Raw genomic sequence first — 20,985 nt, 5'->3', positions numbered from 1 at the left:
AATTCTGATAGTTGTATAAAGCCTATTAGAAAATACGGCTCTATCTTGCTTATTGTTTTTAGTCCTTTTCTTTGGAGGTAACCATTTTAAACCCTTTTTTTTTCTTCTGGTTAATACAAATTCATGCATTACTATACTCATTTATTTTAGATATTGTCCATTGTATTTACATTATAGTCTTTGAAGATTTTTTTACTTTTACATTGTCATTTTATTCCCCTAATATCCCCAGTACAAATAGATTACAACTTTTGGCTAACTTCGTGTTGCCATGTGGATATTTATAACAACATTGTAATGAATTCTGATGAAAAGTTTGCTTCCAAATTTTAATTTTTCATGAAATTAATAATGCCTTATATTTCATTTGCTTAGTTTCTGTGTCAATAATTTTTTCTTTTTTCTTATATTTTATGAACTTCTTATAATTTTCCATAAAAAGAATAATATAAGATATTTTGTCTGTTTAAAAACATGTTTTTTTTTTTTTTTTTTTTTTTTTTTTTTGGACATAGTCTTCTTTGTAGCTCAGGTTGGCCTAGAACAATCTTTGTAGCCCACACTGGCCTCCAAGTCACTAACATCTGGCCTCAGACTCCGAGTGCTGCGATTGCAGGTGTGTGCCTATATGCCAACTTTGTATAAATGTCTTTTTGAAGACATTCTTCCAAGAGACTTCCATATCATTCTCTAGACCTGCTTTTTTGCTGGGATTTTTCCTTTGCTTTTTGTCTTTTCTTGAATCTCACATTGTCTTTCTTGTCTTATTCTTACATTTTTGTGGTATATATCTTGTGATAGTTTCCTTAGAAGAGCTATGGGAGAGAAAAGTAGCTTATTCAAATAATTTCTTCATTTTGTTGATAATTTGCTTAAATAATTAAATTCTAAATTGAAATCACTTTCCACCAGAATTTCTGAAGGAAATGCTTCTTTGTCTTCCATCTTGCTGCTGTAAAATCCAAAGCCTTTTTGATTCCTTGATAACTGTGTAAGAAATATAAGTAAGTAGAAGAGGATTGTCTAGGTATAAGGGTATAAAATTTAAAAAATTTTAAAGATGGAGAATATGAAAAAAGAATTCCTGGCAGAGGGACTAGCAGTGACCAGGTGACAGCAGATTGTCTACTATGTTTGGAGAATGAAGGTACGGACCATGAGAGGAGAATGTGGGTTGCAGTTGGAACACAGTAAATTGAGGCTCCATAGTGCAGGCCAATGACCTGGAGCTTTGAAATTGTTTTGTAAGCATTATTTTACTCATCTATTGTCAGTTGTATGAAATTTTACTTACGATGGGCAAAATGAATCAATAGTTAATTTTCTGTCCATTAGGACTTTGCATTTGTCTTATGTGTATGGATGTGTGCACATATATACATCTCTTCAGTTATTCATATGATTCCCCACCCCCCCATAAGATTAGATCCTCTAAGTAGAGGGTAGTGTTAAAGCACAACAGACTTCTTGTTAACATTTGTGGGGGTTGGGAATGCCATTGAAAATGTGATATTGGGTAGCAGGAAGAAGGGATTAAAGAAAAGAGAGAAGAAGGTCATTGCATTGTCCAGTTTTGAAAAAAGAAATTACTGATGAACTAATAATTTAGTAGCAATGGGAGGGATACTGTTTCAAACTCTTGTATTCTGATTATTCCCATAGCTATAATTGTTCTTAATTTTGGAGATGCTATGTTATTTTTGTGCATTTTATATACATTTTGGTTTAAAATTTTCCCTTTAGCTCATTCCAGAGTAGTCTGAAATAATTTTAACTCCTTTATTAATTTTTTAAAGTTCAGTGTTTTATGCATTTGATGACTAAATAATAATGATGATCTGAAATAACATCATATATCCATTTTGTTAAAAAATACACTAAAAAATTTTGGATGAAAAGTAATTGGTATAAATCTTATCATTTCTAAGCATTTCCTTATTCTGAGTAGAGACTCATTGCATAAAAATGTTAATTTTTACTTTACTGGAGATTCTTTTCTAAGTATAAGACATTTGAATTGGTGTAAGAACTTATTTTGTTGTTGTAAAACCTGACTAACTTCTTTGCAGAACTTCAGTATTACAGATATAGGATTTTCTTTAAGATGAGTGATTTCCTTGAAAAAATAATTGGTTAAAGGCTAGCTTGTGTGGTTATTGTTTGATTGCTGAGAAGCCTGGACATATATTTAGATTTAAAAATATACAGTATATAGTATATCATTTAGTCAATCTTTACTTTCTAAGATATTTTTAGATTTTTAGGGCAAATTTGTTAGAATGGGCAACTAATATCCTAGGAAATTTTCATGACATTAATTGCAATTTATTAAGCACTTTGTGTATGCCTTGCCCTCTGCCAAATAGTAACATGCTGTTTCATTTAATAGTACCCCTCATGGGGTGAGTCTTGTTTATCTTTAGATGAGGACATTGAAGTGCAAAGAGGTTATGTTTTTTTGTCAGATATTATGCAGGTAGCAGAGCAGGGAATGCTTGTCATTTCTGGTTTGTGTGTCTTTTTATCATTAAGTATAGTTTAATCAAAGTGTATTAGGTTAATTCCAAAAGTGGCATCACATGTGAATGGAGTGTCTCTCGTCTGCCCTGTCATCAGATGTTCATTTTATTTATAATTCCTTACAGAGGATAACTCCTCATGTTCATTTTTAACTGTATAAGAAGCACTGGCTGTGATTTCATGAACGAATAATGTAGATTATTATTTAATTTTTCTTTATTTCCTGTTTAGAGAATAAAATTATTTTCTTTGAAAATCTTTCTGTATTTATTAAGAGAATTGTAGTATCCTAACCTTTAACATGTGTAACTGACAGGTGTAGTTTTATGTTAAATTTACTTTTTATACGGTCTTATACTATTCTTTCACAAGCCATATAGAGCCTCCCCAGTTGCTTTTTCCCTTTAGTGATAAATTTAAGAAGTCACATGTTTTTTTTTCTGAACACTTAACAGTGTGGTATTCTGTCAGATGTCTAGCAGGGCCTCAGCAAGTCAGTACAGTGAACATCTTCAAGAGGCAGTGTATGAAGCAGAGTGTTGCAGAGAGACACCTGTAGAGATCAGCACACCTGCCCTCCAGCAAAAGTCAGTAATTAGTTGCTCATATTCCCTTGCAAACTTCCCCATTGTTGTTGCACATGAAACACACAGATCATAGCAATGCTGTCATGAGCTCTGCACTGTTGGAGTTGTTTATGCCCATTCAATTTTTAATGTTCCTATAAGACATTTTGATGGGAACTCTAAGCCCAGAGGGATTTTGCATGCTTGATCAAACTTGTGATGATTTAAATATAGAAATAAAAAGAAACCTTTGTGTTACTTTGACTGTTAACTTTTAGGACAGCATTAGTGGAAAACATTCATGATACTTGAGGCAAAGATGTGTTTGATCAACCTCCACAACATTTCTTTTTTTTTTCCTTGACAGCAGGTATTGTAATGCCAGTAAATCTAAACAAATCCTTTCATGCTTATAGAACCAAGTGCTTGTGAATATCTGGATGGTGTGGTCTGCATATTTTAATAGAATGATTTTATACCAATCATTTTTATTGAAATTGAACCACTGTTAAGTGTCAACCGTGTAGTCTTACAGCATTGTCATATACAGTTTGTTATTAAAATTAGATGATAGCTGTTTAAACTTTTGTAAATGACAGTAGTATACATGAATTGGATATATTGGGGAAAAGAAATTTATTACTCAAAGAACTTGGAGGTCTTTTTATATTACTATTTCAATTTTAACACTAAATGAGGCATAGCTACTACATAAGATAAAAGCCAATCTTTTACCAGGTGACTTTGCAAGTCATTTTTAAGCCTAGGATTTAGTTCTTTGATTACATTGATATAATTTATTAATACACAGATTCACAAAAGATCCGTTACTGTTCCTTATATACATTTTTGAACAAACATTAAAATAAGCTATTATTGCAGATATAGCATATTTAGCTCACATTTATTATAATAAAACCAAAAAAATCTTTGTATTTCATCATTCAAGAATAGTCTGGCAGACATACATACTTCTTAAAATTGGTTCTCAGGGTCAAATGAGCATTATGGAATTATGAGATTGTAGTAGAACTAAAGAAGATGTACAGCTTTGGACTATTGTTGACCGTCAGAAACCTTAGATGCAGATGAATTCATTCAGTCATCCCTTTGTGCCTTATAATTTCTGCTCATTAATACATAGGTAGAATCTTTGAGTGGGTTTTTGAGCTTAGTTGTTCATTAGCTCTTCAGTGAAAAATGGAATAGATGATATGAATGTTAAAAAGCTTACATCTAGATTTTATGTTTGCCTGCCCTTACCCATATGTATGCCTAAATGTGGATGAATGGGAACTGATGATTATGATGTTGGCATAGACAAAGTACCTTTACATGTAGTATGTAGAACATTATGGCTAGCTTGTACCTCATTGACTTTCATGAATTTCACAGAAGTCATTCTTAAGAATTGGTTTGTTTATAGTGTTCTTTGGAAATTCTAATAATTTAATATTACACAAAACATTTGAAAGTTTGTTTCTTATATAAACCTGTACTATGTGCCTTCAGTCAATATCTGATCTTTCTGTCATTGGTGCCTAGCTTAGTGCAGTTGATCAGTATTGGTTGATTGAAAATATTGCACAATAAACACAAACAGCCTATGGAAATACTACAGAGTGAATCATAGTTAACACTTTTAGTAACAGAAATGACTTTTTCTCTTGCCTTTTTTTTTTTTTCCTGCAGCATAACCCTGGGTTGATTTTTCTTCTAATTTCCTATGTTTTGATTTTAACTTTACCTTTTTACTATTGTTGCATCAAAATCTTACGTGAAAGAAACATTTTATGTCTTAACTATGTTAAATTGTTCTTTTCAGTCACAATCTGAGTTCATTTAGCTACTTAGCTTTATTTTCTACTATTCTCTAGCCATTTTTAACTTTACCTGTGCAGAGGAGATTTTTTACTCCATTTTGGGGTATCATATTTTCTCCTGGCATCATGTCTTGGTCTCTGAGATCCAATCTTTTGAACTTATGACTTAGTTCTATTTTGCATCTATTAGTTGAGAACTAAATTATGTGTCTATATTTTGCAAAATTTTTTTGTCTCCAACTGTCTCGTAACTTCATTGCTATGATTTCTTCATTGCTGTGATTTCTCCTTCTTTGTATTTTAATCTGTTCCTTTGTGGCAGAATGCTTTGTGGCATGCTGTATTATGAGGTGCAGTAAATGTGGTATATGCCAGGTAATCTTTAGTTTTATAGAGGAAGAAAAATTTCTTTCTGAAGAAAGTGAGATGACAGAGACAAAAAGGAAGACAAAAGGAAAGGAAAGGAAGGAGAATGGAATGGAAAGACTGGAAGGAAAAAGAAAAGTAAAGGAAGAAAAGATAAGCAGTAATATTTTGGGAAGTAGGAAAAGAGCAATGATTTTGAAATTTGAGAAACGTGAATTTAAATTTCGTTTCCACTTACTAGCTTTGTAATCACTGGATCAAATTCATAATTCTTGGAAATAAAATGGTAATAATATCTACCTGGCAAGCTTGTTGTAAGGGTTAAATTATATAATGTGTAAAAAATGCCTTTAACATGTTCTTTGCCATATACTAAATGTTTATGAAATGATAAATTAATTTGGCCTGTTAGGAAAGTGAAGTTTAGAGAGGCGAAGGAGGGTTCTACAGTTTGTAAATTGTGGAGTGGATTAAAAAGAAGGCAGATTCTTTTTACTCCAAAACAGTGTTTTTCAAACAGCATATCTATATCTATATCTATATATATCATGATTCTCCAAAGGTCTGTGAAAACACATGGCTCCACTCCAGAGTTTCAGGTTCTTTAGGTCTGAGTATTTAGGTCTGTGAGTCTGAGAATTTGCATTTCTAAGGAGTTCTCAGTTACCTTTGCAGCTGTTTGTTCAGAGACTAGGAGAACTAGTACTCCTTAGTATGTTTTCCAACCCTAACTGCACATAGAAATCATCTGTGAAGCTTCTAAAAATTATTGATGAAACCTCTGGTTATGGGGTGTGAGTGTCAGGTTATTGGTTTTGCTTTAGTTTCCAGTTCTCCCTGTGATTGTGGTTCTAATGTGCAGTCAGGATAGGAAGCAGTGCTCTGCTTAAAGCTGGGATCTTGTAGTTTTCTATTTGAATAAAGTACTAAGCCAAGCAGTTGACCCCTGAGCCTTCTTGGATGCTCAGTGAAACATAGCCATAATAGTGTTTTTTTGGGGGGTAAGGGTTGAGAAAAAGTCTCCATATGTAGCCTAGAGTGGCCTCAAACTCAAGATCCTCCTGCCTTAAACTCCCAAGTGGTGGTATTACAGGCATGCACCACCAGGCATGGCTTTACACTGTCATATTTTAAAACAATTACTGCAGCCTAGAATTCCTTTATTGTTTTACCTGTTTGTGTGTGTTGATTTTATTTCTATATCCATCTTTAGTGCCTTCCTCAGTCTCTAAGGTAGATTTTATGTTAATATTAGGTAGAAGCAACTATTTAGCAATAGTGGACTTGAAATATTAAGTAAATAAAGGAATATTTCTAATTTTTTAGGAAGCAATCAATCACATTAGCAACTTAGTTTACTTTCAGAGTTTTGATATTAATTTGTTCTTTTCTTCTGAGAGGTTTTTGGAAACCTTGTGTTTTATTTTAGAGCAGCCAGTTATTGTTTAGGACAGATAATGGTAGTTGTGCACTCAGGAGCATTATAAGTAAAAGTGTAGTAGATTAATTGATTAAAGAAGTCATTTTTTCTGTTACAGAATTCAATCAGTAAATATATAAAAACCAACACATGAAATCATTTACTAGATCAGGGTAAGCAAAAAGGACATAATTTCATTAACATTTAAGCAGTGAAATTATGGATCCTTATGCAAATGATTGAAGTTATCATTGCCTATCACCCCCTTTTGATACCTACAGACTGTTAATTCTTCCTGTCCTGCTGAGTCTTATTAAAACTTCTGACTGATGTACTTTTGTTAAAAGGTTTAGAATTTACCAATTTAAAACCCTGACTTTACACTATCACCTTTAATTTAACTAGACCCATTACACACAATAGCAAAGCAAAAAAGTCAAAGCTGTTTCTTTAGAAAAATAATAAATTGTAATACATTTTAAACTGTGCTTAGAGGTGGGTAACTGCTATATGCTACTAGGTCTTTTGATAGTTGATTTGTTCCTTTAATATGCAAAATTTAAGTTTACAAAGATCTAGTGCTTTTGTTTAAGAAATATGCCTAGAGGCTAGATTGGTAGGCTTTAGGGAGATACCTAGTTTGGTGTGAAATAAATTGTTGTTAAAGGATCACATAAATTGGGTCCCAGAAGATGAAGAGTAAAGCTGAGACAGATTGAGGAAAACAGACTGTATCTTTATTTCATTTAGCTAAAAATAGATGGAATTAGCAATGTAGACAATGAGTGATGGCAAAACAATGCAAATCAATGAAATAAGCTTTTTTTTTTTCTTTTGGTCTGGAAAATTCAGACCTGTGAGAAGTTTAAAGGAAAGGGTTTACTACATTCCTAGCCTTAAAAACTTGGCTTCTTCAACTAGCAAAAACACTTTGTTTTCCTTATTATGCTTATGTCTTCTCTTCAACAAAATTAGAGATAAGGGCAGAACAGGTTCTGCCTGGAAGTGAAGGGGGAGGGGGAAGAGAGTGGGGGAGGGGGAGCAGGGGGAGAAATGACCCAAACGGTATATGCACATGTGAATAAATGAATAATAATAAAAACAACAACAAAAAAACCAAACTTGGCTTCTCATTCTGGATACCAGCCTCTGGAGGGCTTACAGGTTTGGCAGGGAAAGCCCTCTCTTGGCCAGGTAAGAAGAAATGGGTCACCTCCCTGGTCAATAAGTCAGCAGGATCACTTTTGGTCAATGAGATGACATGTCATAGAACTCCCTCACTTTCAAAAGAAAAGGACTCAAGGTTGCTAGCTTAGGTTGGTATTCTGGTTTGCACGTATTAAGCAAATAATGAATTTTTAAACCATTAAAATTTTAAAAATTATATTGTTGTATTGGGTATACATTGTGACATTTATAAAAGTGCTTACAATATATTTTAAATTCACCCCTTGCATCATTGTCTTTTGTCCAGCCTTTCCCATTCTTAGAATAGTTTCAGCAGTTCTCATTTTTCCATTTTTGTACATGAGTGCATAATATTTCCAACATATTCTCCCTCTTACACCCTTTCCTTATTATATCCTGACTCCTCCTACTGGTACCAACCACCAGACAGGAACTGTTTTACTGTCCTGTTCTCCGTTTTTGAAAAAAGACAATTTTGGTGTATTTCAGATAGCTATAGAGAGTGTTTCGTTGTGACATTTCTATGTATATATTTATTATAACTTGAATTGCTTCATCCTTTCCATTTTTCTCCTTTCTACCTTAGTCCTCCTCTTATAGTGATTTCTTTTTCTTTTTTGTAATTAGGGTATATTCATTGTACAGGGGGGATTCATTGTGACAATTCCAAATAGGCTTATATCATACATTGGTTAGATCACCTTCATTGTCTCCCTCCACTCCCTCCCTGCCCCACTTAAAGCAAGAGGTTTCTGTGTTCTATTTTACATAAGTATCTGAAGTCCATCCACCATGTAGCCTCACCTCAATCTCCTTCATTCATTCACCCTCTCCCACAAGTACTCCCCCTCATACACACTGTACCATTATTTTACAGTCCTGCCTTTCGTTATTAATATTTAAGTCAGTGTTCCAAGGGGTTTCTTAATGTGTCCCTGCTGTGAGTTTTCTTTGGTCTATTCAACCCCTTCCATTGCTGTACCGCCCACCCCCATTTTTTAGTAGCTTTCAATATATATCTTTATATCCTCTACCTTCACATATGTTATGTTTTACGATACTGTTGATTCTTTGTCATTCTCTTTTCTTTTCCCTCCTTCTCTGAGTTCCATAGTGCAGTTCCACTATTACAAACATGTTCTACATATGAGTTTGTATATGATCATGTTTGTTTTTGTCTACATGTTTGTCTTTTGGATATATTGTCCACATAAGAGAGAAAACATGTAGCCTTTGTGTTTCTGAGCCTGGCTTACTTCACTTAACATGATGTCCTCCAATTGCATCCATTTACTTTCCAACCATGTCATTATTCCTTATGGCTGAGTAAAATTCCATTGTGCATATATACCACATTTTCTTGATCCGTTCATCAGTTGTAGGGCATCTGGGTTGTTTCCATAGCTTGGCTATTGTAAATAGTGCTGTGATGAACATCTGTGTACAGGGGACTCTATTATCCTGACTTTCATTCTTTTGGGTATATGCCAGGACTGGTATCACTGGATCATATGGCAGTTCTGTCTTTAGCTTTCTGAGGAATTCCCATACTTCTTTCCATAATGGTTATACTAATTTTAAACAAATAATACAATAGCTAGACTTTTAACTGTGGGGAAGTTTGTTTTATGAGGTCAGGTACCTGTTTTGAATCACTGCTCTTTTGGAAACACTGAATTCTAAATAATTTTTTTTTTTATTTTCACAGCTCATAGAACCCTCTTTATTGTTTGTGGTTTTAACCTTTTTGGATATTGTTCAGCACATTGGCTCTGAGAAAGAATGTCTGAACAGTATTATCAAGCAATTTAAATGGCCCAGATATACAAGTTTGTCATGTTTCTGTCTCTGGGTATAGGTATAGAAGGCAGAGTGCATGAAAGTAGGATACTAAAGTCCCCTCCCTCCCTTCCTCCCTCCCTCTTTCCCTTCTTTCCTTCCTCCCTTGCTCCCTCTCTTCCTCCCTTCCTCCCTCCCTCCCTCCCTCCCTTCCTCCTTCCCTTCAGCTTTTCCTTTCCTCCTCCTCTTCCTTCCTCCTGCTCCTCCTTTACCTCCTCCCCCCCACCTCTTCCCCCTCTTCCTTCTTCTTCCTTCTTCCCTCCTCCCTCCTTCTTCCTTTCTCCTTTTTTTTTTTTTATTTTATTATTCATATGTGCATACAGTGCTTGGGTCATTTCTCCCTCCTGCCCTCACCCCCTTCCTTACCACCCACTCCGCTCCCTCCATCTCACCCCCACCCCCTCAATACCCAGCAGAAACTATTTTGCCCTTATCTCTAATTTTGTTGAAGAGAGAGTATAAGCATTAATAGGATGGAACAAGGGTTTTTGCTAGTTGAGATAAGGATAGCTATACAGGGAGTTGACTCACATTAATTTCCTGTGCGTGTGTGTTACCGTCTAGGTTAATTCTTTTTGATGTAACCTTTACTCTAGTTCCTGGTCCCCTTCTCCTATTGGTGTCAGTTGCTTTTAAGGTATCTGCTTTAGTTTCTCTGCGTTAAGGGCAACAAATGCTAGCTAATTTTTTAGGTGTCTTACCTATCCTCACCCCTCCCTTTTGTGCTCTCGCTTTTATCATGTGCTCAAAGTCCAATCCCATTGTGTTTGCCCTTGATCTAATGTCCACATATGAGGGAGAACATATGATTTTTGGTCTTTTGGGCCAGGCTAACCTCACTCAGAATGATGTTCTCCAGTTCCATCCATTTACCAGCGAATGGTAATATTTCGTTCTTCTTCATGGCTGCATAAAATTCCATTGTGTATAGATACCACATTTTCTTGATCCATTTGTCAGTAGTGGGGCATCTTGGCTGTTTCCATAACTTGGCTATTGTGAATAGTGCCGCAATAAACATGGGTATGCAGGTGCCTCTGGAGTAACCTGTGTCACAGTCTTTTGGGTAAATCCCCAAGAGTGGTATTTCTGGATCAAGTGGTAGATCAATGTTTAGCTTTTTGAGTAGCCTCCAAATTTTTTTCCAGAGTGGTTGTACTAGGTTACATTTCCACCAACAGTGTAAGAGGGTTCCTTTTTCCCCCGCATCCTCGCCAACACCTGTTGTTGGTGGTGTTGCTAATGATGGCTATTCTAACAGGGGTGAGGTGGAATCTTAGTGTGGTTTTAATTTGCATTTCCTTTATTGCTAGAGATGGTGAGCATTTTTTCATGTGTTTTTGGCCATTTGAATTTCTTCTTTTGAGAAAGTTCTGTTTAGTTCACTTGCCCATTTCTTTATTGGTTCATTAGTTTTGGGAGAATTTAGTTTTTTAAGTTCCCTATATATTCTGGTTATCAGTCCTTTGTCTGATGTGTAGCTGGCAAATATTTTCTCCCACTCTGTGTGTGTTCTTTTCAGTTTAGAAACCATTTCTTTTGATGAGCAGAAGCTTTTTAGTTTTATGAGGTCCTATTTATCTATGCTATCTCTTAGTTGCTGTGCTGCTGGGGTTTCATTGAGAAAGTTCTTACCTATACCTACTAACTCCAGAGTATTTCCTACTCTTTCCTGTATCAACTTTAGAGTTTGTGGTCTGATATTAAGATCCTTGATCCATTTTGAGTTAATCTTGGTATAGCGTGATATACATGGATCTAGTTTCAGTTTTTTGCAGACTGCTAACCAGTTTTCCCAGCAGTTTTTGTTGAAGAGGCTGCTATTTTTCCATCATATATTTTTAGCTCCTTTGTCAAAGATAAGTTGGCTATAGTTGTATGGCTTCATATCTGAGTCCTCTATTCTGTTCCACTGGTCTTCATGTCTGTTTTTGTGCCAGTACCATGTTGTTTTTATTGTTATTGCTTTGTAATGTAGTTTGAAGTCAGGTATTGTGATACCTCCAGCATTGTTCTTTTGACTGAGTATTGCCTTGGCTATCCATGGCCTCTTTGTTTCCATATAAATTTCGCGGTAGATTTTTCAATCTTTTAATGAATGTCATTGGAATTTTGATGGGAATTGCATTAAACATGCATTACTTTTGGGAATATGGACATTTTTACTATATTGATTCTGCCAATCCATGAGCATGGGAGATCTCTCCACTTTCTATAGTCTTCCTCAAAATCTTTCTTCGGAAGTGTATAGTTTTCCTTGTAGAGGTCATTCACATCTTTTGTTAGGTTTACACCTAGGTATTTGATTTTTTTTTGAGGCTATTGTAAATGGAATTGTTTTCATACATTCTTTTTCAGTTTGTTCATTATTAGTGTATAGAAATGCTAATGATTTTTCTATGTTGATTTTATATCCTGCTACCTTGCTGTAGCTATTCTCCTTCTTCTACAGGGTTGCACTATGTAGTCCAGGCTAGTCTCAAATTCGAAATCTTGCTACTTGTCATCCTAGCTAAGTAGGGAAGCATAAACAGGAGGATTGTGGTCCAGCCCAGCCTGTGTATAAAGTGAGACTCTATCTCAAAAGTAACAAATGCAAAAATGGCTGGTGAAGTGACTCAAATGGTAGATCCCTGCCTAACAAGTACAAAGCCCTGAGTTCAACCCTCAGTACCACCAACCCCCCTGCAAAAAAAACAAAAAACCACATACATGCATATACATATATATAACAATGTATGTCTGTTGGGTTGTGTATTTCTGTTATTCACACATGAATCATTTCTATAAATTTTCAAATATTAAAATTAGCTCTAGAATCAATCCCTACCTCCAACCTCTATGGAAGTTTTTGAAGCAGAATTCTATGCATGTCTTCATAAGGTTCCACAGATATGAATTGAGGCCCCACTTTCTTCTGCTGCCTCAGAGGGTATGTCATGTTCCAAAGCCCATACAGTTTTCTGTAATGTTCCACTAATGTTGCCTGAGGAATGTTCATGAGGAATTCTCCTTGTTTTGGGCTCAATGAATACTTCTTTGGTGTCATTTTTCATTATTTCTTTCTTGTACTCTCCCACTCATATAGTTGTGCTTCTAAAATTTCAACTTTATATGAGTTTTTAAATATTTGTATTTACACCTGGTGAAAGCTTTATTTAATGTGACTTTTTTTCTAGTTGTAGTTGACTGTGTGAGTTTAAGAATACTGGAGAAACCATCTGAGGATGTTTGATTTTTTTGAATTTTACTTCTAATAAGGCAAGAAAAGGTATTGATGTTTTGAAGGATAGGATCTGGAACCAGATTGTTTGGGTTTGAGGCCTTCCTGCATTGGTTACTAAGAGCATGACTTCAGACAAGTTACTTAATATGTTTTTGCTTTTTGTTTTCTGCTTTGTTAAATGGGAGGTAATACTATTATCTACCTCATAAATCTGATAGTAAAATGATATAACATAGTCACATAGCACGTATCAAACATTAGCTGTTTGTATTTTTGTGAAATGGCAGTGACTATATTGGACTTTTATAGGATATGCTTCAATAATTTGACATAATTTTGAGTGTATTTGTATTACCTTAAGGGAGCTCTATAACTCTTGATTCCAGGATATAACCCTCTTTTATTTAAACATTAGCAGTGAGTCTCTGAGCTATTAAGATAAAATAGTAAGTTCTAAATGAGGATGAGGGTGACTGTAGCATAGACAAAAAAATCAATTTGGTCTTTTTCTTACCTTATTTGTGACACCACGTGTATTTTTCTGTTCTGTTTTTATGTGTAGAGCAATACTGTTCTATAGCATTGTAACGCAAGCCACATAATTAAAAAATTTAATAGTCCTATTAAAAAATAAAAAGAAATGAGTTTAATTAACCTTTCTAATATATTTTATTTAACGTAGCATTTCTAAATTATTTCAACATGCAATCAATATAAAATTGAGATATTTTACATTCTTTATTTTTTGTATTGTCTTTGAAACTAATTGTGTATTTTGTAGCTTAATGGTACCTCTTAATTCAGAGTAGTCACATTTCAAGTGCTCAGTAGGCACAACTGGCTAATAGTATTGTTATAACAGAGTTATAGAATCTGAGCTAGTTTTAAAATTGCTTTTTAAGTTAGGGAGGGTTTTATGATACTTTACAACAGTTAGTAAAGCTAGATGTATCAAATAGGTAGGTAGAAATAGTAAATTTGTAGTTTTTAAAGGGAGCTGGGGAGAGGTTTGAATTTTGGAGTGATCAATGAATGTATAGGAATTGAAGTCTTCAAGTTAAGAGCAGAATTAAATCATAATATCCCTATGAGTAAATCCCTAGCGAATTGCTAGAAAAGGACCCAGTTGTAAAACAGAAAACCCATCAGGTAGAGGAGAGCTGCAATGGATTGGTGCCCTAGAAACCAGTAAAAGGAAGTTTCAAAGAGGCATGGTGAGTAGAAGTACCAAATCCTAGAAGAGTGAGAAATAAAAATAAACAAGTGATTGTTTTCTTGCCAACTTAGCAGTAACTATTTCAGTCAAGTGGTAGCTAATGAAATTGGGTTGTGTTAATTTGAGCATTTAATTGAAGTTGAAGTGAAGACAATGAAGCTTGTTAGGATAAGTTGGTAGGGTTGAAAGAAGTGTGTTATTGATGAAGGAGAAGGACCAGCAGAGAGTAAAAGATTGAAGATTGAGGAAAAGGAGAGAACTGATGGATATCCTGTAAATGGCATGAATGAATAGAAGTCAGTGTACAGGAAGAGGGACTAGTACTGGAAAAGAGTCAACCCTGAGACAGGAATGTAGGTATTGTAGAATTTGTGTATGATAGAGTGGGTTCTTAGTTGCAAAGTACTTAGTTGTAGGCAACAATTTGAGTTATAGACAGCTAGCTAGTTTTAAGCATACAGGGATATGTTACATACTACTTAATTTCCAGAACTGCCAAGGAACCACACATGACTATTAATAGCTGGGAATAGCACTAGCCAAGAGAAACACCTCATGATACTATTGTAGTAGAAATTCCACTGCTACTTGCTACTTAGAACCTATAATACTAGAGATCATTTTGTAGAATAGCAACATGGTTGTGTCACATAGTTGGCTACCACCTTGATTTGCTCACTTCTACTTTCTAATTCTTGCATGAATTTGGTTCAACCTGGATTGCCTTTGGAAGTCATGATGCGAGAGAATCTCTGAAATGTACTTTTTAGCTTTCTAGGCCCTAGAAAACAGGTTAGAGTGCATGCTGGAAAGGGGTTGGAGTACAGGCTGGGTGGTTCTGGCTCTTGGTATCTTATGAACTGTAGTTAAGATGTTATCCAGACAGATTGTTATCTAAGGCTTGACTAGCCTGGAGGATCTGCTTAGATGATGGCTCATTCATGTGGATGTTAAGTTTATTTTGGTTGTTTGGCAAGAGGCCACGTGGACCTTACCATAGAGCTGCTTGAGTGTCCTCATAATATAGCAGCTGACTTCTCCACAAATGAATGATTCAAACAGAGTGAGTAAGAAGCCATGTTATCTTTTATGACAGATACCATAACTTCTAGTAATCATTTTGATGTCAGGGAGGGCACTGCACAAAGGGATGTGTTTCCTGAGGTGAGGATTATTTGGGTTCTCTTGAGGGTAGGCTACCATGCCCCTTCTTTCTTTGATAGCAAGAATTGGTCAGATTTGTCTGTAAGAGCAGAAGACAAATTTCTTTTTAAGTGAATGGAACGTGACAAGAATTTGGATAGAATTTGGTTCTTTCTTTTAAGGATACAAAAGTGTACCACATATAACCAGTTTTTTAAAGGATATAGAACTGTTCAGTCACTTGATCTCAGATGTATCTTCTAAAGATAGAGTGTGTATCATGAACTCATAACTCATCATACGTGTGCATGTTGAAATGTGCAGACAATGAGGTTATGATACGTTGTCTTCCAGAATATTTATCCTGTTTTCATTTCTGAAATACAGATGTTTGACTAGCTATCCCTACAGTCCTTTCTTGGTCTCACCTATCTGAGACCATGACTGATTGAGAAGTGGAGTGAAGATCTCTGTGATGTACTAGGTAGTTTGTATAGGTCATTCTTTCATGTCTTGATCATATCATCTTTTTTATTTTTTTTCTATCAGCTGTCACAAATTGAAATTATTTTGCTTATATACTTATTTGTCTCCCTGAAACCTTACCTGGCTCCCAAAAATTAGGCTTCAGCAGGATAGAGCTGTTTTTGACTTGCCTACTGCTGAATTCTCAGCACCATGTTCAGTGCCAAGTAGATGCTTAGTAGGGGAATATCTAAATAGATTATTATTTGGGAGATGTACTACGTGTTCATTATTTGAAAGAGGCCATTTCAAAAGGTAATTTTTCCCTTCTTCTATTTGATTTCTGCCTTTTCAGTCTCCCCACCTGTTTCCCACCCTTCCTCTCTTCCTTCCTTCTTTTCTTCCCTCCCTCCCTCCTTTTCCTTTCCTTACATTTTTATTTGGACATAATAGTTTTATAGGGGGTTTTGATGTGACATTTCTATATGTGCATACAGTGTATCCTGGTTTGGTTCATCACCTCCATTATTCTTCCTTTTTCCCCTCCCCCTTCTTAAAATGACTTTGACAGGTTTCAGTGTTCCATATTCATATATATGTGTAGAATATACATCAACGATACTGACCCTCTTTTACCCTCTATTTATCCTCTCCCTCCTGCAAGCACCCTCCTCTTGATATGACCTATTTTACATTCATGTCCTTCATTGCTTAAGTGTTCAGAGAGGCTTTGCTTTGGTATTTTGCCTGTAAATATGTTGTGCTTTAATGAGTTTAATCCCCTCTGTTACTCTTCCTTACTATTTTCCCCCTACCCTGTATTGTTGAATAGTTTTCAGTGTGTTTCATTGTGTCTTATTCCTACACAGATGTGATGTATTTCAGTATTATTCACTCTTTATCATTCTCTTCTTTTTTTCCTCATATTATGTGAAATAAGCCAGATTCAGAAAGAGAAAAGTTACATGTTTTCTCTCAAATTTTGAAGATAAATCTAAATACAAATATAAGCATTTTTCATATACACATACATATACAGAGTTCCTTTCTCTCCCTCTCTCTTTTCCTTACTTTTTTCCTTCCCTTCCTCCCCTCTCTTCTTCTGTTCCTACCTTTCCTTTTATTATTATTATTGTTACTAAATTATTATTTTTGTGATGTGCCCCTGCTCAGGAAATTCTCTGTGTCTGCGAATACTTTCCCATATTGTTCAAAGGTGGTATCTGGCTTCTCCAGCTTGGTTTCTTTTTTGATACAGATTATACTGATTCCATGATTACTGTTTTAAATTATTCTTTTAAGAGATGTGTTTGGCTAATCTTGTAATTTTGTGCCATGTAAACTGGGAGCTACATTTCCTATTGCTTTGCTTGCTTCTCCTTTTTTCTTAGCATGTTCTTTTTGAATGAGTTTACTATGCTAGTTTTGACCCTGCTAGAATTGATATACCTAAGGATCCTGATATGCAGAACAGGAAAGTCATGATAGCCACCATACAAGACTGTGTAGAGCTTGCAAGGAGCATAGGGTTACATGAGTTTAGTAATAGTACATCTGATATATTGCTCTCCCAGAAAGTTGTGTTCTTATGATATTTAACCCAGATCAGCAAGTGTCTGTGGATTTCCACCTGTTTCACAGGTTTGGTGGAAACTCCAAACCTGGATTGATTATCCATATGCATTCCAATTTGCCTCTGAGCTTTTAGGCAGGCCTCAGCAGAGGCTCCTGACAGTTTTTTGAGTTATGGACCTTCTTGCAACTCTGATGAACTGTTGACCTTCTTGTCAGAGAGATAATCATTTGCATAAACTCACAAATTTTTACATGTATCATTTAGGAGTGTATAGACTTCTGAAACACATCAATTGACCTAGGTTAAAGACTTCTGATCTGGAGTCTTTTTCTCCTATTTCCTGTGTGGAGAACAGGAGATGTTTTTCTCTCTTTTCCTACTCCCCACCCCCTGAACCTGGTCTATACTTTATCCTGTTACACTAAAATAAATCCTTGCACAAAAATTTCAAAAAAGACCTCTAAGCTGATTTATTATTACTACTTTTTTATTAAAAATTGATTTGGGAAGCTGTTAGAAAGATGAAAACGCTCTTAATAATTGAAAGTAACTGTAGAATCTACTGGGAAAGTTGTATTTTGGATATTCTTTTCCTGATTTGGCATACCCAAGAACCAGACTAGATGATCTATGTTAGTTCTTGTCCACATCAGAATTCAGAATTCAGACAGTATTTTGGAAATAAAAATGGACCTCTACCTCTACTTACCTTGTTCTTTGTGATTTCACAGGTGCGTTTGCATCAGACATATGCAAAAAGACCATCAGTCTGTGGGGGTCATCAGGTAAGCAAATGGGACTTCATTTTTTTTATTGTCATCAATTTAGTCCTTGGGCAACATGGCATTTACTGTCCTGTACTGTTTACCACATTGTGGATCAGTAAGATGATGAATATGCTAAGAAGGAAGCAGCCTTTCTTAAATTTTACCAGACTATTTCCCTGCTGCTTAAAGTCAGATTTCTTTATTTTTATTTTATCTCACTATTAGTTCATATATTCACACTTTTATAGTTGATGAAAATTTCCCACTCTTCTTTTTATGTATATACTTTGGAGAGTTGTGGACAGTTCTCATATTGTTTCTTGGTTGTCAGCCAAGTTGTACACATTTAACTTCTTTAATCTTTCTTTGTAATTGAGTTAGCTTGGCTGCTTTTTCCAGATCCCTCTCCCCCTCCTCATTTCATCTGCACCATTAATGAACAGAAAAAAAACAGCCTATTGCCTGGCTTCTTCTACACCTTTCATTCTCTGTTGCTTTCTGGTTTTGCTTCATATTCCTTACTGAACTGAAGCCAGCCAGACATCATTCTTTTGACCACTTTGGCAATACATGAATGCCTTGCTTACAACTATCAATGTGCCACATAGTAAAAGCATCAGCAGAATATACTAGATGTAAGAAAGGAAAACAGGGGCAAAACAATGCATTCTTTAAGTACATGGCAGACTTATCCATGCTACCTAAAGTAAATCTTTGTACCTGAACCTTTTCACACAACTTTTGTCATCCTAAAGTGTTGTAGAAGGACACTAATTTGAATCATAAGAGAAGCATAGATATCATTTGAAGTTTGGCCACTGTTCTCATTCAGTCTCTTCCCCACATTTACTCCCCCACTGCCTTTCCCAACACTGATCGTGACTTGCTGTCAGATTGTGTGGCTGTGAACAAAACTGGGCAGGGGATCATTTTGTTGGAAATTAGATAGGCTCAGGTGGTAAATACTCTATGCCTCCATGTGTGACATTTGAGGCAAGTGCTTTAGTTCTTGCTATTTCTGTAACAGCTATTGGTCTTCTTTTAACAGCTGATCCAATGGAGATGTGCAGGAGGAAGGAACTAACAGACCTTTGATGCCATTTATCAACACTATTAGTTGTACAACTTCTCTCCCTTGATTGGCAGGGAGAAGCCTACTGCTTGTAGATGGTACTGAGCTTAGTGTAAAATATGCCAGCATGGAATCTGGGCTTGTCACGGTTCATTCTTTCTTTTCATTTGGTGTGTAGAAAATGGACCTCCACCTCTGTACTTACGTTATACATTAGAGAGAAAAAGGTCATACTCTAGGAGTTACTCTTGGAGCTAATGGCTTATTGGTGTTTTTAGTCACCAAATTCAGATAGTATATTTAGTTGAAGGTTAAAAACAGCATACACTTGGCTTTCTCATTTCTTTTAGCTTTGCTTCTAGTACAGAATTGAATAGGATAGTAGAGACGGTTTTCCTGTTTGTGTCTGTGGCAACTTTCTAGATGATTTGTGGTTTAATCCTTCAAGCATTTTTTATAATCGTTTTTTACCTCTTTGTTTGTGGAGGCATAAAATGCTCAGATTCTAATGTTATAATCTTTTTCACAGTTTATTTAATTCTGTAGAAATCAAGGTCAGAATAGCAGCTGATACAATTATCTCTGTGTAGTGACTTAAAAATTATAATACTTAGGTTAATTCTTTTTTTTTTTTTGCCAGATTTTATAACCGACCTTCATACTATCAGACTATAAAAAAGATTACATGATTGTGAATGATGTATTTCTTGGTCTCTGGCCTCTTCAAACAGATAGCTGTATGACTTGGACTCCTTGTGAAATCTGTTTTTTTAGAAATGTTAATCTCTCACATGGCTCTTAAACTGCCAACAATATTGTACTCCACATTAATTTTGTTAGGCAGTTGATACATTCTTCAGCATAAATCTTGTTTCTTGGATCTTTTCAAGACCTGTCAAAGAAAACAAAATGCTAACCTGAATTTAAAGGGGGTGGGGGAAATCCCCCCTTCCCTGCCTCATACTATATTATTCTTTGTTCTCTATGTGCATCAAAGTGACAATCCCACACTGTCTCAATTGAGGGAGTCTAGCACAAAAATAACAAACAGCCTGGCACTGTTATAGGCTTGCAGCCAAAATGTTTTGTATTGCGTGGTTCTGGCAGTGGTTTTCCTGAGGCAGAGGGTCTACACTCATAGGGATCACTGAAGGAAGGCAAGCAGTCTTAGTCCTTCCTATGTAACAGCATTTCTTTTCCCTCCTGTCTTACTCTTCTACAGATCACTATTGTGGAAACAAAAATTTTTTTTGTTTAAATAAAAAAAATCATTCTTTTACAACTTCCACATTTAGTAAATGGCATTGTTTCTCACAGAAATTTGTGCTAATTTTGCCTTTTCCAGTTTTCACAGAGATTTCCTTTATAGTCACATTTTTGCCACACTTTGCAAAAAGCCCCTATAATAATGCTAACTTTGGTTATTTGATACAATATTTTTGATTGGTTGGAATCTTGTATGTTTCCCAGCTTATTATTTGAATGGAAACTTTTCAGTAGTATTTATTTGCAATATATTGATTTTTATGCCAACATATTTATTACTGAGACCAGAAAGGTCTGCCATTGTTTTCTATTTTTGCCTAAAACTCAGATTGGTTTTATAAATCGAGTATTTTTTTTAGAATGTCTGCTAAGTGTTGCTGAATAAACAAGTAAGTTTCCCTGAAAATAAAGGATGCACACTTAAATGTTTTCATTTGAAATAAAAATGCAGGATAAGACACAGAAATGCTTTTAAAATTTCCCAATTCTCACTGAATTGCAGTTAGTGACTTACAAGTGTGAAAATGTGGTA

General features: G+C 35.3%; 1 protein-coding gene across 13 annotated transcripts in view; it reads left to right on the top strand.

Moving 5' to 3' along the window:
- Positions 1-20,985, top strand: part of Gtdc1 (glycosyltransferase like domain containing 1) — a 428,360-nt gene that overhangs the window by 70,487 nt on the left and 336,888 nt on the right. For all 13 annotated transcript variants that reach the window (XM_074070676.1, XM_074070677.1, XM_074070680.1 and 10 more), the window contains one exon: positions 18,080-18,133. Coding sequence is in view for 4 of the 13 variants with exons in the window: in XM_074070680.1 (XP_073926781.1) it covers positions 18,099-18,133 (35 nt within the window). In the remaining 9 variants the exon portion in view is untranslated. The remainder of the gene's footprint in view (positions 1-18,079; positions 18,134-20,985) is intronic.

The sequence above is a fragment of the Castor canadensis genome, chromosome 4, assembly GCF_047511655.1.
Source record: "Castor canadensis chromosome 4, mCasCan1.hap1v2, whole genome shotgun sequence".
Lineage (NCBI taxonomy): Eukaryota > Metazoa > Chordata > Mammalia > Rodentia > Castoridae > Castor > Castor canadensis.
This window is presented reverse-complemented; position numbering and strand designations above follow the sequence as displayed.